The 26,599-nt window shown below is 42.2% G+C and overlaps 1 protein-coding gene across 15 annotated transcripts in view; it reads left to right on the forward strand.

The window, feature by feature from the left end:
• The window catches only part of PLCB4 (phospholipase C beta 4), a 482,400-nt gene that overhangs the window by 273,384 nt on the left and 182,417 nt on the right, over positions 1-26,599 (forward strand). For 14 of the 15 annotated variants that reach the window (XM_025000312.2, XM_059892392.1, XM_025000311.2 and 11 more), the window contains one exon: positions 9,785-9,883. In XM_025000312.2, coding sequence (XP_024856080.1) covers positions 9,785-9,883 — 99 coding nt within the window. Of the gene's footprint in view, positions 1-9,784; positions 9,884-26,599 lie in introns of those variants that run through there. The other variant, NM_001166510.2, reaches the window with a different exon arrangement.

The following is a 26,599-nucleotide window of genomic DNA, read 5'->3' on the forward strand; positions in this document are numbered from 1 at the left end:
CAGCTCTCCTCCCCTGGTTCATCCCAGCTGAATGGATGAGGGGACAGGAGGTCATTTCTTGGGTGAAGGACAGGCACATCCTACTGAGTATCTGGGTCCCCAAAGCCCGCCTGAACCCCCTGGTGGGCCTTCCCACTGATGCTTTCGTTCTCTCATCATCTTCTTTAGATGGAGCTTTGTACCACTTGCTCAGAAACAAGGTCTCCTGGGGACTCCCCTTCTTGCTAGTCCTCTCCATGCAGTCCAGGGAGGTTTTTCCTCTACAGCCAGTGTAACAGCTAATCCTCCCCAGTTGCATAAGAACTGAGAAACAATGAGACTATTTAAAGGCCCGCTGGCCTCCTTCCAGTAGCCGCTCAAGGTGTTTACTCTGGAAAAGGTACCGAGTTACACATCCCATCCTCTGTGTAAATCTCCCTCACTTCCCGTGTTCCTTACGAAGGACCATTTCCTGTGGGCTCTGTGGGGGTGAGGTGGTGTTCTTCCAGGAGACAATGAACCTTGAAGTGTCTTCTCAGGGAGGCCTTACAAGGCAAGCCAGAGAATTGGAGGAGAGGATCCTTTAGGGTGGCAGTAAAAGCATTTGGGGTTTTGTTTTATATAAGTTAGCTATGGGTGGAGTTTTGAGATCATTGCACAAAGGACATAGTTAAAGAGTGGTCAGTTCTTCTCTCCCTGCCTTTTAAAAGAAGTAGCTATTTGTCCTTTTAACTTTTGTGGAGTCAGTTGAACTATGACACACACCTTCATTTAATCCCATTTAAAAATCAGTTATCTGGATCAAACTGCTATTAAATACAACTGGTTGGGTCAGTGTTTTCTGGTCTGTAGGTCATAGTTATGCCCAAGGAAGTATTTCAGACAGTACAAGGAGCAACACCCCCCTCTCCAATCTCATTTAAAATTGGGAAAATTAAGGGTATTCCTGTGTCGTTTTTCAAAAACGCCTCTTACTTTGTTTAGAATTTGCAGTGCTCTGAAAAAGCAAGCAGTGAAATAGCTCCTACCTCCACTGCTAACCTCTTTCAAGATCAAGGTCAAAATTACCCTTCTCTAACTATTAGCCCCACCAATGCCCTTCACACAGTGAGACCTTTATGATGAAATTAGTATCCCACATAGACATGAATCTTTAAGTAGTAAGGATAGTAGTAAATTCGGAGAAACATCTGCACTGAGAATGTCTGCTGTATGTCCTTTTACTGAAAAGATCCTGGGAGAACCAGAGTTAAAGCGCTGAAAGATGATGTAAGTTGATATAAGCTATCTTTTCATTTTCATTTTCGGTGGGAGCGTTTCATATCCAAAGCTTCTTGTTGCTATTCCCTTTAAAGTAAAAACAAAGGAAATATTGAAAGGAGTGGTTGGCAGGAGTGGAGAGATCGTAGAACACCGAAAGATTTGCAGAGGAGTGGCGTTTTGCCCACCAGGGAGGCCACCATGCTGTATATTCTTCCGTCCTTAATGCTGATACTTAGGTCCCTGTAGTTAGCTCATCCTATTATAGGTCACTGAACAACACACAGCCACGACAGCCCGAGGGGGTCTGCAGGTCTGTTTCTCTCTGCAGATCTGTTTCAGGATGTGAAAGGCAGGAACGCACACCATTACACTAGAAGCTTGCGTCCACGCTGCCTTGGATGAAGGGGCTGTGTGTGTGGACTCAGAAAAATGGGCATGGAAAGACACAGAGAGAGGCAATGGGGAGGACCAGAGATGCAAAAGAGAAGAAGGGAGACCCAGTCACAGTCACTGTGGGAGAGAGACACATGGACCTGCCCGCTCACAGATGGACTGTCTTCTCCCACCAGATGTGACGTGGCTTGTCTGCCTTGGCGTTCCATAGGAAGCTTCTCACTTCATCTGGGCTGGTTAGCGTGCCCTTCATGCTTCCATCAGTCTTCAGCCTTGTCAGTAATACATAATGGAGTATGCTCCTCCTTCAAACAGCAACGGTTGCTATTGTGAAGAAGCTGCCTTGAAATGTGAACTCATGGGCTCTTCGTCTGCTTTCAATTATCCGGGGCTAAAGAATCATGTATCTACCTCTCTGTATGAGTTCAACTTATTTTTCCTTTTTGGAAATTGCATTCTTTTTTTATTTGCACAAGGAACATATTCTTATAATAAAGAAAATTCCAACATAGAGATAACATGAAAGATACCTTGGTTTTTCAGCCCCGAGCTTTGTTCCCTCCCCAGAACTAAGCAGAGTCATAAATTTGGAAGGTTCTTTCCAAACTTATTAATAATTTATCTATACACACACATATATAACATTATATACCCAAAGAAGTGTGTGTGAATGATTTTACATAAATGGTACTACACTGTTCACTGTAGCTGTGTATTTCGGTAAATGGTGTCACACTGGTCCTATTCCATACCATTACATGGCCTCCTACAAAAATATGGTTTTCAAACTGGAGCCTATTATACAGAGTGAAGTAAGCCAGAAGGAAAAACACCAGTACAGTATACTAACGCATATATATGGAATTTAGAAAGATGGTAACGATAACCCTGTATACGAGACAGCAAAAGAGACACTGATGTATAGAACAGTCTTATGGACTCTGTGGGAGAGGGAGAGGGTGGGAAGATTTGGGAGAATGGCATTGAAACATGTGAAACGTCATGTATGAAACGAGATGCCAGTCCAGGTTCAATGCACGATGCTGGATGCTTGGGGCTGGTGCACTCGGACGACCCAGAGGGATGGTGTGGGGAGGGAGGAAAAAAAAAAGTTCAGGATGGGGAACACATGTATACTAATTAAATAATTTTCTATTAAAGAAAAAAAAAATATGGTTTTCATTTAATGGTATGTATTAGAGACTTCTCACGTTCAACTTCGCATCATCTTGTTACCTGTGCCTGTATGAGACTTTTTAGCACATCACATTGATATGTTTTCAGTGTGGAAAGATCCTGACATTTTCTTTCAATAACTTTCTGGAATAGACTGGCTCATATTTTGCTAGAGGTTTTTCTCTGTGAGAATGAGCTTTAGGGTTGGTTGGTTTCTTATTAACTTTTGTGATATCATTGTCAGGGTCTCATAAAGGACCTGGGCAATGAGTCAGGTAGCACTTCTCCTTTTTTTTTTTTTTACTATCCTGGAAAAAACAGAGGTGCACAGGATTTACCTTTTCCTTGAATATTTGGTAGAACTTACCTGTAAAGCCGTCTGGGCCTAATCTTTTGCTATTTTTTTTTTTTTTTTTTTTCAATTTCTTCCAAGATCACTGGTGTGTTTAAGTGTTCTGCTCATTTGTTAAGCCAAATTTATTTTAACTTTGAGAAACATCCACTTTACGTTTTTAAATATTTTGGTTAAAGTTACACATAGCACTTCGCACCGTGTTCACCATCTCTTTGTATTTACACTCCACCTTCCATCGTGGACATCGCTGAGTTTATGGTTCTTCCTCGTCCTTCCTGCCCTCGTCCGTCTGTCACTCGCATCACAACCTAGGTATGTGATACATAGCTTGAAAATAATGAAACAGCGATCAGTAAAAGTCACTTTTTTCTGAATATGCATATATTAGTTCAAATATGGCAAGTGACAGAGAAAGGGGTGGGGTAGGAAGGAGAGCAAGGAACATGAAGAGTTGGATATGACTTGGTGACTGAACAACAATTCCCATCTTTCGTTACTAAGAAGTTTATAATTTCTGCTTTGATGACATACTTTAACTCAAGAATTGTTCATAAGCGTGTGTGTGGGTTTGTGTTTAATTCCTATGTGTGTAGATTTTATACACTCTCTGTCATTGACTTCCCTGGTGGCTCAGATGGTAAAGTGTCTGCCTACAATGTGGGAGACCCAGGTTCAATCCCTGGGTTGGGAAGATCTCCTGGAGGAGGAAATGGCAACCTACTCTAGTATTCTTGCTTGGAAAATCCCATGGATGGAGGAGCCTGGTAGGCTACAGTCCATGGGGTCACAAAGAGACACGACTGAGTGACTTCACTTGTCAGTAAGCTATAATGAATTGTGGTCAGTAGGCATGGCCACTGTAATTTCTTTCTTTCTTTTTTTCTAGACAGAGCTAGAGCTTTAATTCCAGGTTAACCAGCAAGGAGACTGGAGGCAAGGCTCTGAAATGTGTCTTTGCAATCTGTAATTTCTGACTCCTGAAAAATACTAAGATTTTTCTCTGTGGCCTGATCATGATTATATTCTTATATGTGTGGGGTAGTTGGGTACAAAGAGAGAATGAAGTAAAGATATATATGGATATGGGGCTAAATGCGTAAAGAAACATATTTAAATTATTTAAATATATTTAATTTATGTAAGCCTCTTATCCTTCTTCATCAGAAGGCAGACAGACTGAAAACCACAATCACAGAAAATGAACCAATCTGGTCAGATGGACCACAGCCTTGTCTAACTCAATGAAACTGAGTCATGCCCTGAACGGCCACCCAAGAGGGATGGGTCATGGTGGAGAGGTCTGACAAAACATGGTCCACTGAAAAAGGGAATGGCAAACCGCTTCAGTATTCTTGCCTTGAGAACCCCATGAACATTATGAAAAGGCAAAAAGATAGGACAGTGAAAGGTGAACTCCTTAGGTCAGCAGGTGCCCAATATGCTACTGGAGAAAAGTGGAGAAATAACACCAGAAAGAATGAAGAGATGGAGTCAAAGCAAAACAACAACCAGTTGTATGTGACTGGTGATGGAAGTAAAGTCCAATGCTGTAAAGAACAATATTGCATAGGAACCTGGAATCTTAGGTCCATGAATCAAGGCAAATTGGAAGTGGTCAAACAGGAGATGGCAAAAGTGAACATTGACATTTTAGGAATCAGCAAACTAAAATGGACTGGAAAGGGTGAATTTAACTCAGATGACCATTATATCTACTACTGTGGGCAGGAATCCCTTAGAAGAAATGGAGTAGCCATCACAGTCAACAAAAGAGTCTGAAATGCAATACTTGGGTGCAATCTCAAAAACGACAGAATAATCTCTGTTCATTTCCAAAGCAAACCATTCAATATCACAGAAATCCAACTCTATGCCATGACCACTAATGAAATTGAATGAAGAAGCTGAAGTTGAATGGTTCTCTGAAGACCTACAAGACATTCTAGAAATTACACCCAAAAAAGATGTCCTTTTCATTATAGGGGACTGGAATGCAAAAGTAGGAAGTCAAGAAAAACCTAGAGTAACAGGCAAATTTGGCCTTGGAGTACAGAATGAAGCAGGGCAAAGGCTAACAGAGTTTTGCCAAGGAAACGCACTGGTCATAGCAAACACCCTCTTCCAACAACACAAGAGAAGACTTTACACATGGACATCACCAGATGGTCAATACTGAAATCAGATTGATTATATTCCTTGCAGCCAGAGATGGAGAAGCTCTATACAGTAAAAACAAGACCAGCCACTGACTGTGGCTTAGATCATGAACTCCTTATTGCCAAATTCAGACTTAAATGGAAGAAAGTAAGAAAAACCACTAGACCATTCAAGTATGATCTAAATCAAATTCCTTTCGATTGTACAGTGGTAGTGACAAAAAGATTCAAGGGATTAGATCTGATAGAGTGCCTGAAGAACTATGGATGGAGGTTCATGACATTGTATAGGAGGCAGTGATCAAGACCATCCCCAAGAAAAAGAAATGCAAAAAGGCAAAATGGTTGTCTGAGGAGGCCTTACAAATACCTATGTAAAGAGAAGGCAAAGGCAAAAGAGAAAAGGAAAGATATACCCATTTGAATGCAGAGTTCCAAAGAATAGCAAGGAGAGATAAGAAAGCCTTCCTCAGTGATCAATGCAAAGAAATAGAGGAAAACAATAGAAATGGGAGAGATTAGAGATCTCTTTAAGAACATTAGAGATATCAAGGGACCATTTCATGTAAAGATGGGCACAGTAAAGGACAGAAATGGTATGGACCTAACAAAAGCAGAAGATATTAAGAAGAGGTTGCAAGAATACACAGAAGAACTAGACAAAAAAGATCTTCATGACCCAGATAATTACAATGGTGTGATCACTCACCTAGAGCCAGACATCTTGGGGTGTGAAGTCAAGTGGGCCTTAGGAAGCATCATCAGTACGAACAAAGCTAGTGGAGGTGATGGAATTCCAGTTGAGCTATTTCAAATCCTAAAAGATGATGCTGTGAAAGTGCTGCACTCCATATGCCAGCAAATTTGGAAGGCACAGCAGTGGCCACAGGACTGGAAAAGGTCAGTTTTCATTCCAATCCCAAAGAAAGGCAATGCCAAAGAATGCTCAAACTCCTGCACAATTGCACTCATTTCACATGTTAGTAAAGTAATGCAGTAATGCTCAAAATTCTCCAAGCGAGGCTTCAACAATATATGACCCCTGAGATTCCAGATGTTCAAGTTGGATTTAGAAAAGGCAGAGAAACCAGAGATCAAATTGCCAACACATGTCGGATCATCAAAAAAGAAAGAGAGTTCCAGAAAACATCTACCTCTGCTTTATTGACTATGCCAAAGCCTTTGACTGTGTGAATCACAACAAACTGTGATCCACATTTCTTAAAAAATCCACAGAATTCTTAAAGTGATGGGAATAACAGACCACTTGACCTGCCTCCTGAGATATCTGTATGCAGGTCAAGAAGCAGCAGTTAGAACTAGACATGGAACAACAGACTGATTCCAAATCAGGAAAGGAGTACGTCAAGGCTGTATATTGTCACCCTGCTTATATAACTTATATGCAGAATGCATCAAGAGAAATGCTGGGCTGGAGGAAGCACAAGCTGGAATCAAGATTTCTAGGAGAAATATCAGTAACCTCAGATATGCAGATGATACCACCCCTATGGCAGAAAGTGAAGAACTAAAGAGCCTCTTGATGAAAGTGAAATAGGAGAGTGAAAAAGTTCGCTTAAAACTTAACATTTAGAAAACTAAGATCATGGCATCCAGTCCCATCACTTCCTGGCAAATAGATGGGGAAACAGTGGAAACAATGAAAGACTTTATTTTGGGGGCCTCCAAAATCACTGCAGATGGTATATGCAGCCATGAAATTAAAAGACAGTTGCTCCTTGGAAGGAAAGCTCTGATCAACCTAGACAGCATATTAAAAAAGCAGAGACATTACTTTGCCAACAAAGGTCCGTCTAGTCAATGCTATGGTTTTTCTAGTAGTCATGTATGGATGTGAGAGTTGTACTATAAAGAAAGCTGAGTGCCAAAGAATTGATGCTTTTGAACTATGGTGTTGGAGAAGGCTCTTGAGAGTCCCTGAGACTGCAGGGAGATCCAACCAGTCCATCCTAAAGGATATCAGTCATGGATGTTCATTGGAAGAACTGATGCTGAAGCTGAAGCTCCAATACTTTGGCCACCTGATGCGAAGAACTGATGCATTGGAAAAGATCTTGATGCTGGAAAAGATTGAAGGCGGGAGAAAACGGGGATGACAGAGGGTGAGACAGTTGGATGGCATCACCAACTCAATGGAAATGAGTTTGGGTGGACTCCAGGAGTTTGGTGATGGACAGGGAGGCCTGGCGTGCTGCAGTCCATGGGGTCACGAATAGTCGGACCCGACTGAGCGACTGAACTGACTGACTGACTGAGTTATTTAAGTTGTTTCGTTAAATTTCTATGTGTGATAATAAGATCCTCAATAGTCTTCCATTAATTTCTGAGAATTGTTATCTGTTTGTGACTTTGCCATTTATTCTTTGTATTTTCAGTTTTTCAATAGATATTTTGTTGCTCTGTGGTCGCATGTTAAATATTAATCACTTTTAAATAATTTTTATCACCCCTTCTCTTCATGTGACTTCTCATTATCTCTTTCTTTTTTCCTTGAAGTGTATTTTGTCTAATATTATTTTTATACCTGCTTCCTTCCTAACCTGTGTCTGTTATATCTTCATTTTTAAACTTCCTATATAGCTTTCATTTTATAAATATTTCTGGTAAACAACTATAATGCTTCCTAATTTGAAAGGCTCTTTCTTTTATAAATGAATTTAGAAAATTCATATTTATTAGAATTAGTAATGTATTATAATTTTACTTTGTGTTTCCTGGTTATTGTGTGTTCTTCTTTTTTCCCCTTATTTTCCCACATCTTTTATCTTTTTAATGGAGGCTCACATTTCTTTGTTCTGTTTTTTCCTCTTATTAACTTAGAAGTTATACTTTGCATTTATATTTTCTGTGAAGAAAATTCTTAAATTTTTAACACTCATAATTGATCTATTTTTCTGCCAATATTTAGAATTTTAATTACCTATATCCACACCCTAAAATGCTTTTTTTGCCCTTTGTTCCATATTTTCTTCCCCCCAGCACCTCTTGTATCAATGTAATCTGAGATTTGGATACTACATTGTAATTGCCTTATCTTTTTCTTGTACTTTCATTTCTTCTTTTTGTAAAAGATATAAAACTTAAGAGTAAACTGTCTCTTTTTTAAAACTTTCTTCGTTCTTTCTTCCTTCCAATATCTTATTTCCCATATCTCCTATTTCTAAGTTTTTTTTTCCCTTCTTGACAGAATATATAATACATTAAATCTTTAACGATTAGTTTCACCTCAAGATACATTTAGTTGTGTGTATGTTCCACTACCATTTATACCACCTGCATCACTTGATTTTTTTCATATTGAGGACACAAATGTCAGATTTCAGAAATGTTCTTGTACTGTCACTTCAATTATTCCCATCCTTCTGGTGGCTTTTCTTTAAGTGCTTCTATCAGGTGGTCTTTGAACTTTCTGTTTCCATTTTTCCCAAAAGAAAAGAAAAAGAAAAGAAAACGATAAGGAAGTTATGATCTAGCATTAAAATCTAGGATTATATCTATATAGTAAGTGCTGGAGGGAAGGAATGGCACCCTACTCCAGTACTCTTGCCTGGAAAATCCCATGGATGGAGGAGCCTGGTGGGCTGCAGTCCATGGGGGCGCGAAGAGTCAGACACGACTGAGTGACTTCACTTTCCCTTTTCACTTTCATGCATTGGAGAAGGAAATGGCAACCCACCCCGGTGTTCTTGCCTGGAGAATCCCAGGGATGGCGGAGCCTGGTGGGCTGCCGTCCATGGGGTCTCAGAGTCAGACACGACTGAAGCGACTTAGCAGCAGCAGTAGCAGGAGGGAAGGAAATATGGAATGAAGGGAAATAAAAAACATTTTAGGGTGTGGGATATTTTAAATTCCAAATATTGGCAGAATAGAAGATGTATGAGTGTTAAAAATTTAAGAATTTTCCTAATAGAAAATTTAAAATGAAAAATAAAACTCGCAAATAGTAAGAGGGAAAAAATAGAATAAAGAAATATGAGCCCCCTTTATAAAGAAAGCAGATACAAGATAACAGGAAGGAGGGAAAAACAGTCTAATGCAGGCTTATAGAACCACTTACTCTTTGCACCCTACCTATCCTATGTATAAGTTTAGCTGTGTGTGTGTGTGTGTGTGTGTGTGTGTGTGTGTGTGTGTGTTTCATCCAAAGACTTCAGATTTTATGTATAAAATTACTTTATAGGATTTGAAGAGAAAGGGGAAGCCTTCCAAATGATCACCTCTGTTATTTCTTCATGTTATTTCTTTAGGTGTAGCAACCAGGACAAGGTGATTCAGGGTCAGATGAAGAGAAGAAGGGAAAAAAAACCAAAAGTCAGTTAATGGACTTAGTCTATGTGTATGAAGCAAAGCTTTTGCAAACACATAAATATCAAGTGATTAACCTTTGGTCTGCACTTGTTTTTTTAATTGTGTACACTCATTATATATTTTTCATTTTCAGGTCTTGACTCTAATCATGGCCAAACCTTATGAATTTAATTGGCAGAAGGAAGTTCCTTCCTTTTTGCAAGAAGGAGCAGTTTTTGACAGATATGAAGAGGTAAGGGAGTGTTATTAATCTTTTCTCCCAAAACATGATTTTTTCATTTTAATTTAATTACAGTATTGAGTAAATAGTATTTGACATAAGTAAGAACATCTTGGAGATTTATGAGTTGGAATAGTTGGAAAGAGTCAAAGTTACGAGATAATAATAATGATAATAATAGTATAATTTATTGAGCACTGTCTCTGCGCCAGCTATAATAAGGATGATGACAGTATAAATTATCGTGTGCTCAATGTGTGCCAGAAAACTTTCTAAGCACTTCCTGTGTAGTATTTGTTCAACTCCTTACAATGACCTTATTAGGTCATTGCCACAATTATGCTTATTTCACAGATGGGTTTCATGGAGTCATAGTTTTTGCTTAATCAAGTGCTTTAGGCATTCTTTCCTCATAAAACTTTCTATTTGTCATACATGTAATAGCGATCAGACTTTGTGCTGGTCACTTGCTTTGCTCGTCTCATTTATACAGACCAAGTTAACCGAAGCTTTGCGTACTTCTGCTTCTACCATTTATTGCTTGTGCCCTTGCAAGGAGGCGGTGGCTCCAGATTTTCTAGAAACCAGGGGCTTGGGTTCCCCAGTCTATTCAGCCCCTTTGCATTGTTAATATGTTGTTTTTCTTAGATTTTACTTGACTTTGAAGTGACTTTGGGAGGGGTATGTGATGAAACTCTGTTGCCTCTACGGTGAAGTAAGATGCAAAACCTGCTCAGACTTCATGTAGAGTCAGAATTGGTTCATTTCAAAATCTATGGAATATATGATATGTGGCTTCCCAGAGCTTCACATCATCAGGCTTTTCTCCTGAGGTCTATGGGCTGACACGACTCAGTGATTAGTTGACTTGGCTTTTCCATAGCGTGTAGCATGATGCTTTCTTGGTTTGCACCATAATTGCTTTGTGTAAACAAAATTGAGGAAAGAAAAGGATGGACTCAAATGTGGTCAGTGTTCTCTGTAGTGAATCGGCGTTTTAGGGTGACAGTTACTTATATGACTGAAGCTTTACTGCTTCTCTGTAAGAACAGAAAACCACATTCTGCTATAAGAAGAAACAGAAAACAGTTTTCTACCACCTGGAGGCAACCACTCTTAACTCCTTGGTAGTTTTTTTCTAGTCTTTTTCTACGCTCTCTCTCTCTTTTTTTTTTCCTCTTCCATCGACATAGAGTAATCTTTTGAAAATGTAAATCAGAACCTCTTCTTCCTCTATTTAAAATGCTTCCATGACTTTCTGTTGTATTATAGGATGAAGGAAATGCATCAGAATGAAATAAAAGGCCTTCCATAATTTGACTCTTACCTAATTCTCCAATCTTGTTCCCCACTAGTTTTCTATGCACATTCTTGGTTTGAACATTAACAATACACTTACAATTTCCCCAATGAACTATTCTATTTCATGCTTTGTATATACTGCTGCCTTTTCCTGAAATGCACTTATCCCTCCTTGTTTCACTGGCAAATTCCTATTCATCCTTTAGAACCCAAATGAGAAATCTTTATTCTTTAATATCTTCCTTGACCCATTCAATAAGAATTGATCATTCCTCTGTGCTACCTCTTGGAGAAGGCAATGGCACCCCACTCCAGTACTCTTGCCTGGAAAATCCCATGGATGGAGGAGCCTGGTGGGCTGCAGTCCATGGGGTCGCTGAGGGTCAGACACGACTGGGTGACTTCACTTTCACTTTTCACTTTCATGCATTGGAGAAGGAAATGGCAACCCACTCCAGTGTTCTTGCCTGGAGAATCCCAGGGATGGGGGGCCTGGTGGGCTTCCGTCTATGGGGTCGTGCAGAGTCGGACACGACTGAAGTGACTTAGCAGCTGTGCTACCTCTAATATACCCTTGCACATATTACACTGTACTCACCTTTTTATTTAATTTTTTCATCTCTCGTAGTATACCCTGAGTTTCTTGAGGTCAAGGGCCATATTTTGCTTATCTTTTTCTCTCCAGGGACTAGCAGAATGCCTGCAACTGCCAGATTCACTGTATATCTATATTAGATATCTAATATCTAATGTCAAAAGGGATTTTAGATGTAATTGATCCCAACCCAGTCTGGTTTTATTATAGTTTGTACATTTTCTTGATAATTGAAAAGGTGAGAGGACATAGTAATTCCTGAGATCCATATGAAAATCTGTACTTCAACACATTCAACATATTAGGCTAAATCATGTTACATTTTCATCTTTTAGGTTAAAAGTGATCAGTATCAACAATTTGATATAGTTCAAACCTGAAGTGAAGAAGTGAAAATTGCTCAGTTTTGTCTGACTCTTTGCGACCCCATGGACTGTATAGTCCATGGAGTTCTCTAGGCCAGAATACTGGAGTGAGTAGCCTTTCCCTTCTCCAGGGGATCTTCCCAACCCAGGGATCGAACCCAGGTTTCCTGCTTTGCAGGTGGATTCTTTATCAGCTGAGCCACCAGGGAAGCCCAAGAATACTGGAGTGGGTAGCCTATCCCTTCTCCAGCGGATCTTCCCGACCTAGGAATTGAACCGGGGTGTCCTGCTTTGGAGGCGGATCCTTTCTAACTAAGCTATGAGGGAAGCCCACAAAGTAAATTCACTTGCCTACTTTCGTCCACTTCTCACACCTTGGCAAAGAAAGCCAAGACTAGCTTGGATGCATTTCCAAGCTTTCTCCCAGGTCCACCGGGTCTAGACTGAGTCCCCGTGCCACCACGATGATCACAATTGCCCTTCATTGTGAGCTGACAAGAGACATCTCTCCCTGAATCTGCTAGAGTGCCCCGAAAGATTTGCAGTTTTCTGAGACAGTTTCCCAGGCTCTGAAAATCTATAGGATAATTTAAAAATACTTCCTGGCTTTCAGTTCCTCAGATAAGGTCATTTTGTAGAGATTAAATGTAGTCACTGGCTGAGAGTTTCTTTTGTTGTCATATAAGCAGAAACCTATTAAAGAAAAAGTACTTTTTTGGGGTAAATTGTAATGTGATTTGATAAACTGGAAGTTTATCATCATCCTATCATTTTTATTTCTCATGATGGTTTTTTGGTTTTAGTTATCAATCATCACAACTCACTTATATTTAGAAAATACTGATGACTTTCTAAAGGCATTTGCTTTCTTCCAGGTTCCTCTGAAAATGAGATAAAGCTAGAAGAAAAGAGATCATAACAAGTATTAAATACAATCTCATTAAGCTTTCAACTTTCTTTAGTGCTATTTTACTAGGATGAGAAGTAAAAAAAAATTTAGCTTCTTAAATATATCTCTTCATGAAACGTATAAAATTGGTGTTGACCTTAAAAATAAAAGTTACTTTACCAGCAAAAATGTGTTTATTTAGGAATAGCAGAGGAATTGCAATTTGAGACAAACACGCTATAGTAAAAGCCATTGACAAGGGACCTTCCCTGGTGGTTCAGTGGTTCAGACTTTGCCTTCCAAGGTAGCGGGTACTGGTTCTCTCCCTGGTCAGGAAACTACAGTCCTACATGCCACGTGGCCAAAAGTCCAGGAAACATAAAGTGGAAGAAATATTGTAACAAATTCAATAAAGACTGGAAAAAAAAAAAGCCATTAACAAGTCCAGCTAATGAAGGAGGGCAACAGTATTGTTGAGAGAAAAAGGAAGTTGGGAAGGGTTGTTTTGAATAAAAATCCACTGGAGAAAAGTGAGGGGCGGGGCAGAGTGGCTGCCGCTCATGGGTGATCTGCTGGGCTGGTTGACTTCTTGTGGGAGAGGCCATGTAACATCTTTTCCTTTGGGGGGCCTGTATTCATTTGATGGTTCTCTCCAGTGATGATTCTTCTCTGTAACTGATAATTCTGAGGCAGTTTCCCAGGCTCTGGAAATCCAGAAGATAATTAAAAAAGACTTCCTGGCTTTCAGTTCCTCAGAGAAGGTCATTTCAAAGAGGTTAAATGTAGTTACATGCAGTGGTCGCTTGTGAGAGCTCCCCCTCCTGGCCTCCCAACTCCGTTTTAGTGAGGTTTCCCTTTATTAAAGTCAGAAAGCCAAAGAGTGTTTCAAACAGACTGTAGCCAGCTTTGCTTATTACAGTTGAGCCTTGAACAACATAGGTTTGAACATGAACAATTTCACGGTACACTTTTACACAGATTTTTTTCCCAATAAATACCTACCATTTTTTGTTGTTGTTGTTTAGTTCTAAGTTGTGTCCAACTCTTCGCAACCCCGTGGGCTGTAGCCTGCCAGGCTCCCCTGTCCATGGGCTTTCCCGGGCAATAGTCCTGGAGTGGGTTGCCATTTCCTTCTCCAGGGAATCTTCCCTACCCAGGGATCAAACCCACATCTCTTGCATCTCCTGCATTGGATTGTTTCCCACTGGGCCACCGGGGAAGCTCAAATGCCTACCTTAGAAGCTTGCAGTCCTCAGAGGGCTGAATCTGTGGAAACAACGGATATGGAGGCCTGACCGTAAAGTTATAGTCAGATTTTTGATTGCCCTCCTAGATAGCATATTGAAAAGCAGAGACATTACTTTGCCAACAAAGGTCCGTCTAGTCAAGGCTATGGTTTTTCCTGTGGTCGTGTATGGATATGAGAGTTGGACTGTGAAGAAGACTGAGTGCCAAAGAATTGATGCTTTTGAACTGTGGTATTGGAGAAGACCCTTAAGAGTCCCTTGGACTGCAAGGAGATCCAACCAGTCCATTCTAAAGGAGATCAGCCTTGGCATTTCTTTGGAAGTAATGATGCTAAAGCTGAAACTCCAGTACTTTGGCCACCTCATGCAAAGAGTTGACTCATTGGAAAAGACTCTGATGCTGGGTGGGATTGGGAGCAGGAGGAGAAGGCGACGACAGAGGATGAGATGGTTGGATGGCATCACTGACTCGATGGACGTGAGTCTGAGTGAACTCCGGGAGTTGGTGATGGTCAGGGAAGCCTGGCGTGCTGCGATTCGCAAAGAGTCGGACACGACTGACTGACTGAACTGAACTGAACTGAACTGAGGTTGGCACCCCTAAAATCCCATGTTGTTCAAGGGTCAACTGTATTATCCTATCTTGTAAGAGTCGGTTCTTTGGAGCCACGGCCATTAAAATATTTAAGGCAACAAAATATAAATAGATAAGGCTTGTTTCTACAGTTTTTTGCCTGAACAGCAGTGAGAAATGACAACTGACAGCAAGTGGGAGGAACAGGAATTAGAACACAACCTGATTATGCCACAAACGCCACAGCAAAGGGGCCTTTTGTGAAGGAAGTGTTGAATGCCTTCAGCACCATGTGGCAGCTAACGTTATCATGACGGCCCCAGGGATCGGGTAAACATTAAATTGTGTTCCACGTGTTGGTTTGAAGAAGGCAGGGAAGTGTTCAAATCAGTGGGTGAGCATTCACTAGGTCAGATTAAAAAAATAAAAATACTCACTAAACACTGTTTTAAAAATATGTATTCTTTTGACAAGAAATGTAACCAGTGCAACTGTATTTAAGTATTATTTTACTATTTCTGCTGAAGGATTTCTTTTGAGGTAGCCCCAAATTTCAGAAACTGCAGCCTGCGTTGTAGCCTCTGATTGTATTCTCATGCCGCTTCAGTAGCTCTTTATCTAACTTTACTTGACTTTTAAATTACTTACATGCAAAACCTGTTTTGTTTTCTAAGTAATGCAACAAGTGATGCAAAAATCTTCAGAGCCGTTTCTCTTGCAGAGGAGAGGAACGGCAGTGCGCGTGCAGCCCTCGTGTTTCTGATTCCGCTGGCTTCCTAACTTCCCTTCTGGGTCCTTATTAAAAGCTGGAAGACCCTGTCTCCTGGCTATGAGAACTCTCCCCAGCCTTTCCTAGAAGTCCTTGGTACTTACAGCATCCTCGAAATACTCATCTCCTCAGTGCCTGCCTTTTATTTTTATTGTGACTGCTCTTAAGTATAGCATCTGACCTACTTCATTTTTTAACTTTTTGGCCTGCGCTGTGCTTCGTGCGGGATCCCATTTCCGCAAACAAGGCCAGAACCCACGGTCTCTGAGTGGGCGTGTGGGGCCTCAGCTGCTGGGCCGCCAGGGAGGTCCCTTCCCAGTGCTTCCTTGTCACTCTCTTCCCAGGGCTGCCCCCTGCTCCCGTTTATCTCCCTCCCTAAACACATTATGTTCCCAAACCTCAGGAACAAGGGCGCTGTGTGAAACAGGCCTTTTATTAAAGGTTTGGTGGGAGCAGAGGCGAATTCCAGCACTCAGCAGGACACAGTGGAGATCCTGAGGAGTAAATCTCAGTCGGGCCGACAGCTGTCTCTGTGCCACCTTCTTTTTCACCCCGCTCTTCCAAGAGACCTGTTGTTGTTATTTTTCTTTCACTTTTTGACCTCTCCCTCAGAATCCTTTTCTAATTCATAATTCACCCTTTTCCTTTTTCCCCATATGAAATTCCTCCTCTCCAAATGAAAACAACAAAAATGCCCTCTCAAGCCCAGGAGGAACAGGGGGAATTCTGGTCCCTTCTCACCCTGCGCAGTGTGGCTCCCGGTCCAGCTCAAACTCTTGCGTCCAGACTCTTGTGAGACCTCACGTTTGCATAATCTTGAAAGAGAATGGATGTACTTAAAACAAACAAACCAAAAGTTTGAAGACGTTTATCCCTTGAAAGCAAAGTGGTCTGTTGTCCTTCTCGAGAAGTGGTCACCAGCAGAAATTTGCAATGATGGACATGGTCTGTACCCTGGCTGCTCTTACCACATGTTAAGAGGATTGTGATACATGGTTGGTAATCTCAGGGTTTTTCCCTCCTGTTTGCGGCTGTCATTTAGTTGCTAAATTGTGTCCGACTCTTTGCGATCCCATGGACTGCAGCCCCCCAGGCTCCTCTGTCCGTGGAATTCTCCAGGCAAGAATACTGGAGTGGGTTGCTATTTCCTTCTCCAGGGGACCTTCAAGACCCTGGGTCTCCTGCTTGGCAGGTGGACTTTTTACCACTGAGCCACCTGGGAAGCCCCTTTCCCTCCTAACCCAAGCACAAAATCTAGACTGCACTCATTTTTCTTAGAGTGCAACAGTTTCTTTTAACAAAATTAATTTAGTTTGGCATTTGAAAAAAAAAATGTGGCCAGTGGGACTGAGGAACTGAGTTTATTAATCTTAATGTTAATTAAAATTTACATAGCTACATGTGGCTGGTGGCTATCTTATTGGACAGCACAATTTTCTAGACAATCAACTCAAACTACAGGCAGATTTTAAAATACCATCCTCTTTTCCCAACGTGCAGAAGGAACTCTCAGTTCACTTAATTGGAATCTACAGTTTCATCAGCCATTTCTTCTCAGTGGTAGCCGGAGCAGAGATTTAGATGTCTTATTAGATGACTCCCCTCAGCTGCCACTGTCCCCACACCCCAGATCCCAGAGTGGGTTGGGCTGCCTTTTTCCTCGCCTGGGACTCTGTGTCTGAGGCAAGCTGCCCAGATGGAGTGCCTTTTCTGGCTAAGCCTTGGTGTTTATTAGCTCCTCCCACGGAAACCCTCAATAGCCTCCCCTGCACACAGACATCACAACCGCTGCTAGGAAAACAGAAACAGTTAAGGCAGTTGCCAACCCCAGAGGAATATGGAAATGGCAGATCAGTCGAAGCTGAAGTAGGGCTGAGTGGATCAGGCTGAATGTGGCTGTCTCCAAGGCAGCTCCGAAGCTGGGCTGTAGGCCTCAGGGGCGCTCCCAAGGCCCAGGCAGCCTACACGCCTGGGCTGTCCATTACTGCAGCGCAGAGTCGTCCAAGTGTAATGTTCAAAAGGCCAAAAGCACCACCCGCACAGAGTGTACTTCGACTTGCAGATTGATTTAGGTCTTCAGTGACGGCACTAGCAGGAGGATAAAGCTCGTTGTGAGAGCACCGGAGGAAGAGAGACAAGGTGTTTTGTCAGGCAGATGCTAAACCAGTCACTGCCCTGTGCTGTGCTGTCACTTCAGTCGTGTCCGACTCTTTGCAACCCCATGGACTGTGGCCCTCCAGGCTCTTCTGTCCATGGGATTCTCCAGGCAAGAATCCTGGAGTGGGTTGCCATTTCCTTCTCTGGGGATCTTCCCCACCCAGGGATTGAACTGGTGTCTCTTAAGTCTTTGCATTGGCAGGTGGGTTCTTTACCACTAGCCCTACCTGGGAAGCCCATGTCCCTGCCCTAGAGAACAGTAAATTTCCCGGACTAAACTGGTGGACCAGTGGTTAAGACTTTGCCTTCCAACGCAGGGGATATGGGTCCGCTTCCTGGTTGGGAAGCTAAGATCCTACACGTCTCACGGCTAAGGAACCAATACATAAAGCAGAGACAATACTGTAAGAAATTCAATAAAGACTTTGAAAATGGTTCACATCAAAAAAAGGGGACATTCTTCTATAGAAATAAATCATCCTTGGAGAGGCCCTGTAGACATTGCTCCTGTAAAATATGTAATGGATATTAATACATAGCCATATTTTTATCTCATTCTCAGGTTTTGGATAGTTTAAACTGAATTGTACCCATGGAGTCAGGATATCTGGCTCAAAATGTAGAGGGTGGAATTGTAGCCTATTACTTATGTTTACAATGATGGATACTTACAGAGTCATGATAATGATAATAACAGTTACAATCACATTCATTAGTCTTTTGATGCTTAGAGTCAACCTAACAGTAGACATGATATTTAATTATTATTGACAGAACAGAATGAAAAAAATCTGTTACCTTTGTCAGTGCAAAGTAAGGGTACAGATAGGTCTTGGAAAGTAGAAATGGTTGGAGTCAGAGGAAAAACTGGAGGCTTTATAGTCTCAGTGGGAGGAAATGTTGATAGTTGATGGTGCATGAAATAGAGACTTGTATCCATTATTTACAGCCAATCACAAAACCAAATATAGTAAATTTCACATTGGGAAAGGGGAGGAGAAGTAGGGAAATGAGTTCCATGGAGTTCCATTTCTGAATTTTTATCCTAAGGAACCTATACTACATGTGCCTGGTAGATGATGAGCTCAGTTATTGGCTTCATCCTGCTGTCTTCTGACGCCAGGCCCTGCTAGAACTGGACGTGTAAAACAAAACAAAAAACGCGGCGTGTCACTGTTTCATCCGCTGACGTGCATCCCAGCATCTCGGTTTGACGTTGCAGGCCCTCAGCGTGCGGCCCTCGGTGTCATTCCACCCTCAGCCCCGCTCTCCTGACAGTCACGCTGTGATAGGGAAGTAGTGGGTTGTGCCTCTTGTGGGGTCAGGAGACCACCTGAGCAGTGGGTCTGGGGGACTGAGGAGGCCTCAGAGGGCAAGCCCCCTTTGGTTTGGGTGAGTCCATCAGTGGATCAAAGCACAGCTGAGATGAGGGAAGGGTCCATCCTTGGGCAGGGGCCCGGCTGTGGGATGCAGGGGGTGGTTTGTCCAGCTGCTGTTGGGGAGGGTGAAGGCTGGAGCCGCAGCTGCAGAGATGAGCAGTGTCCCCCTAGAAGTGCTCTACTCTCCAGAAAGGCGTTGGCGCTAGATCTTGAAAGTGCTGTGAACCGTTCTGTGTGTGTGTGTTTTAAGCAGGAAAAGAGGAAAGTCTGAATATGACTGGAAAGTGGTTATGCCTGATTACTTGTGTCTGAGAGAGTAGAGGTGGGATTGAATGACTGGCTGAACAGTCATTTAGACACATAGGACATCAGAGAAGAGGTTCAGGGTGGAAATCAATTAGATTTCCTAACCCAGTGGATTTAGAAGGCGAGGAAGAGTAAGGAGTGTGAAACACGATTGGGATTTCTAGTCCAAGAATCTGGTGGGCTCTGATGCTGGCAAAGAGAAGGCTAGAGAATGGGTTATTTATGGATGTGCTGATGTGGTTCTTCTCCCTAAAATGAACAGTATTTATCATTTTATGTTTTGTTGTACCCAAGAAACAGTTTGCATATACAGAAATCCCCTAGGTTTTAGTTAAAAATAAATTGCTCAGAAGGGGGAGTTGACAAGCATAGTAAATTACTCAAGAGGGTGAACAAATGGAGACATTCTGTTCCTTTCTCCGTCCTCCACTCCCAGGGCCATTGTTGGCATCCTGGCTGCAGTGGGCATCGTGAGTGGGGGCATGATGTATAAACAGAAATCTGAGAAGTAGGCAGAAGCCTCATCATGTACAGCAGTTCTGAAAGTCGTTCCCAAACAAGCATCATCAGCATCACCTAGAACTTTATTAGAAATGCAGACTCTAGAGACTCCACTAGTGGTCTACTGGTTAAAAATTTGCCTGGCAATGCAGGGGACACCAGTTCAATCCCTGGCCAGGGAACTAAAATCCCATGTGCTGCAAGCAACTAAGAGCCTGCACACCCAACACAGCCAAAAATAATGTTTTTTTTTTTTTAAGAAATGCAGATTCTCAGGCCCACCTGATGGACACTCTGGGGATGGGTCCAGCAGCATATGTTTTAACAAGTCCTTCAAGAGACTTGGACACACACTTGAGTGTGAGACTCGGAGGTTGTATGATGTGGGTGGGGAACTTGGATTTCTTTCTGAGTGTTATGGGAGCCATTTTCACAAGGACTGATGTGATCTGGTTTACATTCTGGTAACAGTTTAGCTGTGCGGAGAATGGATTTGTAAGAGGAGAGGGAGGGCACTCTGGGGATACAGAGTCAGGTTCGAGAACACCAGAAGTCTGATTTAAGATGAATTGGAGTCTTAGTTCTTCCTCTTACTGGGTGTTTCCCCATAGGCAGTTTTCTTCACATCTCAGTGCTAGAAAAGGGGAGCTAGGAAGCAGATGTGTCTGAAGAGTGTGCACTTCCTCTGGGGTGCCTCTGATGTTACCCCCGCCTCCTCACAGCCGTCCTGCTGTTGTCCTCTTGCGCCTTCTTCCCCATTTGATGGAACAGGTGTGGCCCTAGTTGAGTGCTCAATCCCTTAACCTCGCTGGAACAAAGCTGCAGGAGCTAGTGTTAGCCAGGCTTTTTGCAAGAACACCCAGGCCCATTCCTTCCTCTTGACTGGCCTTTGAAACAACAGTGCGGATAATGTCATTTGTGCCCTCAAACCCCCAGAGCTTAGAGCCCATTAGCAACCAGAGCAGGAGGTCTTTAATCCAAGGTCTGTATCGTTTGGAAAGTTCTTGGAAGTAAGTGGACCTGAAGGCAAAAGACTCTGATTGGAGCCTTGACCCTGACATTTACAAGTTACGACCTTGGGCCAGTCCTTTCACCTGTCTCAGTGGGCGTCTAGGAGTAGAAAATTGTGGGAAGGTAAATACATGGTGAAACTAATGCAAGATCAAGGTATTTTAGTCAGGTTTGTGCAGACTCATCTTGGTGCTGACTTTCTGTCTTCTTTATGGCTACGAACTCCCTGGAGCTAGGCTCCATGGAAGTCCTTATTTCTCAGAAGTTTCTGCTTTTAATTAGATGAGGGAAGCTCTGACAAGGCTTCTTTCTGCACCTGTTGATTTCCATTTGCTTTCGACTCAGAATAACCCATATGCAAAGTGGCATATATTGAGATGGCATGTTCTAACACCCTTCAGTGGTTTAAGACTGCAGCCATTTATTAATAAGGATACAGAAGAATGAATAGCACCTTAATTTTGATGGTCATTTATTAATTATAGTCGTTGATTCTGTGGGTCAGCCATCTGGGCTGGACTGGGCACACTCAAATGTTTGCTGGTCCAACTTGGGGGCCGATTGATTTAGGATGGTCTTGAAGGACCATCTCATCTCCACCCTACCTTCTGTCAACCTCATGCAAGCAGATGGGACACGCTCTTTCCTGCTTGTTTCTGCTGCCTGCTCTAGAGCAAAGCAGGTGGGGACCTGCTTTGCAAAGCAGAAGGGGCTGCCAAGTTACCTTGGAAGGAGTGTGGTTTCAGGAGGGGTGAAGGGGTGTGGCCCTCTCTGCAATCAACCACTGTTATCGTAGGTAGTCTTTATGTAGTCAGTCATTTCACACTGGAAAGGCATAGAACAGGGGTGAGCACACTTTTTCTGAAACGAACCAGATATTATATATTTTAAGTTTTGCAAAGTCATACGGTCTTTGTCACGACTATTTTGTAGCATGGCAGCAGTCATAGAACATTCAACAGTCCATAGATGAGTGTAAGTTCCAAGAAAACTGTGTTTTCAAAAGCAGGGGCTATAGTTTGCAGACACCTAGCTTGAAAGACAAATAAGGATACATAGGAATGAATAGCACATTAATTTTGACGGTCATGGTGATACTTTCCGTTTTGGGTAATTACTTTTAGCTCCATCATTTTCCCTTATGAATGCCTTATTAAATTTTCAGTTTAGTCATCCTCAACTTCTTTTTCTTTTCTCTGTAATTACATCAGCTTTTGCTGCATAATCAATTACCTTTGTCTTTCTTTTCTAAAATGCTGTAGATTTGTTTGTCTCACTTTTATATTTTTTTTGCCTCTCTGTAAGGTTTCTTTGCGTTTATATTTCTTCATTTGTTCGCTGAGGTAGAAGAAAATTGTATTCTCTGGAGGAATAGAAGCATCTCACCCGTGAAACAGCGTCTGAGTCAGTCTCATGGAAGACTCTAATACTGGAGATTCATGCTCTTCAAGGGCGTAGGAAGGACTTATTTATGGGAAGACGAGACACACGTGCACTAGGAAACTAGAGGAGGAAATCTGGGCTGGCTTGATTTTAAGGAGCCTTGATGCGTAAGGAACTGTTGAAAACAAAATGTACCAGTACAACACTAGAGGAAATAAATCATGAGTATGCGAAGAGCGAACTCACTGGAAAAGACCCTGATGCTGGGAACGATTGAAGGCAAAAGGAGAAGCGGGCAGCAGAGGAGGAGATGGCTGGATAGAATCACTGACTCAGTGACCATGAACTTGGGCAAACTGCGGGAGGCGGTGAAGGACAGGGAGGCCCGGTGTGCTGCAGACCATGGGGTTGTAAAGAGTCCGACATGACTTAGCAACTGAACAACAACACAAAATAAAATATGAGGAGCTAGTTACCTAGGTTTCTAGAGTATGACTGTGCTGTGCTAAAGGACTTAGTTAAAATTCAGTGGCTAAAATGACAGTGCTTGTTTATTTTTAACATGTTTAAAAATTGAAATACAGTTCATTTACAGTGTTATGTTAGTTTCCTGTGGACAGTGCTAGTTTTGAGGGTTTTTTTGTTTTTTGTTTTTTTTTTGCTTTTTTCCTATCTGAAATGTAAATAGGAAAGGGCACTGTGTTTGCTCCTTCAAGCCTTGTTTATGGCCGCAAGGGAGCAGGAGCTCAGTGCATGCCCGTGCATCCTTTAATTAGGGTTGATAGGCGCAGCCTTGTGGTTCTCCAGGCTGATGGTGAAGAGGCCCCAAGGACATCCTGGAGGCATTTTCTTCGGGATGGCATTCTGTTCATGCGTGTGGCCCAGCCATTAAATTAATAAGAGTTCATCCAAGTATGAATGAATAAACAGTCAGAGGAAATATACAGCATATTTTAAAGTGAATCATTTTGAAGTCCCTTCTCAAGTAAGAAAATGGCATTTCTTTAAGCTCAACTTCTTGTGAATTCCCTCATCCTAAAAATGATGATGAATGTTTTTGTTGTTACTTCTGGTTTTGTTGTTTTTATGGAAGACATGTTTCATTGCTTATGTTCTCTGAGAGACAGCAGTAAGCGATGTTGAAGCAGGGTCTTAGTTCCCTGTCCAGGATTTGATCCTGCGTAGTCTGAACGAAAACTAGGAATTCTAGTCGCTAGTCCACCAATGGGCTAGAGGCTAGAAGCAAAGTGGTCCTGGCTCTTGCCCCATTGGAAATCAACAATGTTTCAAGGAGGCAAAAACTATAAAAACAGGTACAAAATTTATTATTATTAGCACAGCACCACTTGTGGGAATGCACACAGGGAAACAGCCTATTTAAGACAGAAGCAGACTTCCCTGATGGTGTAGTGGTTAAGAATCCACCTGCCAACGCAGGGTTCACCGGGTCCATCCCTGTTCTGGGAAAATCCCACATGCTTCCCAGGAACTAAGCCCATGGGCCACAACGCCTGAGCCTGTGTGCCGCAGCTATGGAAGCCTGCAGGCCGAGAGCTGTGCTCTGCAGCGAAGAGAGGGCTACATCTGCAGTGAAGACTGGCCCCTGCTTGCTGCAACTAGAGAGACTGTGCATAGGAATAAAGACCCAGAACAGCCAAAAAGAAAGAACTGCTGAAAAAACTTAGTAAACAAAGACCAAAATACAAATGCACAAATCAGAAATTCACACTCAGAGAGAAAGGATGTGGGCATCCTCCCTAATGAGGAGGAGCACAGTAAAGAAGCATTTAAATCGTTTATATATCACGGTTCTTCTGGCCTTTGTTTACCTTTGTACAATTATCTCATTTCTTTTTCGCATGTGACCTGTCCTAAGGCCCTCCCTAAGATGCATGAGCATATTTCTGCCAAGATGGATTCTGGTGCAGAGGCCTGTAGGAAGCTCAGCATCACTCACTCTGGGGGTGGCGCCCCCTCCTTTCTACCCCCAAGGACCTTTCTGGGCAGTCAGGGATGTTTCCTTGACTTCACAAGTGGTCATCTCTTGAGTCCAGCAGAGCTCAGCTGCTGCCATTAACGTTGTCCTGAGGGACTAGGGAAAACAAAGCTTCAATTTTACTGTAGTTGAAGACAGCAGCTCCAGCCCAGGGGCCCGTCTACCTTCTTAAACTTACTACTTAACTTAACTTAACTAGACGGTAGTGGACTGCAGCACGCCAGGCCACTCTGTCCATCACCAGCTCCCAGACTTCACTCAGACTCATGTTCATTGAGTCCATGATGCCATCCAACCGTCTCATCCTCTGTTGTCCCCTTCTTCTCCTGCCTTCAATCTTTCCCAGAATCAGCGTCTTTTCCAATGAGTCAGTTCTTTGCATCAGGTGGCCAAGGTATTGGAGCTTCAGTGTCAGTGTCAGTCCTTCCAATGAACACCCAGGACTGATCTCCTTTAGGATGGACTGGTTGGATCTCCCTGCAGTCCCAGGGACTCTAAAGAGCCTTCTCCAACACCATAGTTGAAAAGCATCAATTCTTCGGCACTCAGCTTTCTTTATAGTCCAACTCTCACATCCATACATGACTACTGGAAAAACTATAGCTTTGAGTAGACAGGACTTTGTTGGCAAAGTAATATCTCTGCTTTTTAATATGCTGTCTAGGTTGGTCATAGCTTTTCTTCCAAGAGCAAGCGTCTTTTAATTTCATGGCTGCAGTCACCATCTGCTGTGATTTTGGAGCCCAAGAAAATAAAGTCTCTCACTGTTTCCGCTATTTCCCCATCTATGGCCCTGAAGTAATGAAACCAGATGCCATGATCTTAGTTTTTTGAATGTTGAGTTTTAAGCCAACTTTTTCAATCTCCTCTTTCACTTTCATCAAGAAGCTCTTTAGTTTCTTTTTGCTTTCTTCCATAAAGGTGGTATCATCTGCTTGTCTGAGGTTATTGATATTGATATTGTATTCTGCATATAAATTAAATAAGCAGGGTGACAATATACAACTTGATGTACCCCTTTCCCAATTTGGAACCAGTCTGTTGTTCCATGTCCAGTTCTAACTGTTGCTTCTTGTTGCTTCTTGACCCACATACAGGTTTCTCACAAGGCAGGTCAGAGGGTCTGGTGTTCCCATCTCTTGAAGAATTTTTCAGTTTTTTTGTGATCCACACAGTCAAAGGCTTTGGCATAGTCAATAAAGCAGAAGTAGATGTTTCTCTGGAGCTTTCTTGCTTTTTCGCTCTTCCAAAGGATGTTGGCAATTCGATCTGTGGTTCCTCTGCCTTTTCTAAATCCAACTTGATCACCTGGAAGTTCACGGTTCACGTATTGTTGAAGCCTGGCTTGGAGAATTTTGAGCATTACTTTATCAGCCTGTAAGATGAGTGCAATTGTGCGGTAGTTTGAGCATTCTTTGACATTGCCTTTCTTTGGGATTGGAATGAAAACTGACCTTTTCCAGTCCTGTGGCCACTGCTGTGCTTTCCAAATTTGCTGACATATTGAGTGCAGCACTTTCACAGCATCATCTTTTAGGATTTGAAGTAGCTCAACTGGAATTCCATCACCTCCACTAGCTTTGTTCGTAGTGATGATGCTTCCTAAGGCCCACTTGGCTTCACACCCCAAGATGTCTGGCTCTAGGTGAGTGATCACACCATCATGATTATCTGGGTCATGAAGATCTTTTTTATAGTTCTTCTGTGTATTCTTGCCACCTCTTCTTAATATCTTCTACTTCTGTTAGGTCCATACCATTTCTATCCTTTATTGTGCCCATCTTTGCATGAAATGGTCCCTTGGTATCTCTAATTTTCTTGAAGAGATCTCTAATCTCTCCCATTCTATTGTTTTCCTCTATTTCTTTGCATTGATCACTAAGGAAGGCTTTCTTATCTCTCCTTGCTATTCTTTGGAACTCTGCATTCAAATGGGTATATCTTTCCTTTTCTCTTTTGCCTTTTGCTTCTCTTCTTTTCATAGCTATTTGTAAGGCCTCCTCAGATAACCATTTTGTCTTTTTGCATTTCTTTTTCTTGGGGATGGTTTTGATCCCTGCCTCCTGTACAATGTCAGGAACCTCTATCCATAGTTCTTCAGGCACTCTGTCTATCAGATCTGATCCCTTAAATCTCTTTGTCACTTCCACTGTATAATCAAAAGGGATTTGATTTAGGTCATACCTGAATGATCTAGTGGTTTTCCCAACTTTCTTCAATTTAAGTCTGAATCTGGCAATAAGGAGTTCATGAT

This window comes from Bos taurus, chromosome 13 (genome assembly GCF_002263795.3).
Source record: "Bos taurus isolate L1 Dominette 01449 registration number 42190680 breed Hereford chromosome 13, ARS-UCD2.0, whole genome shotgun sequence".
Classification (NCBI taxonomy): Eukaryota; Metazoa; Chordata; class Mammalia; order Artiodactyla; family Bovidae; genus Bos; species Bos taurus.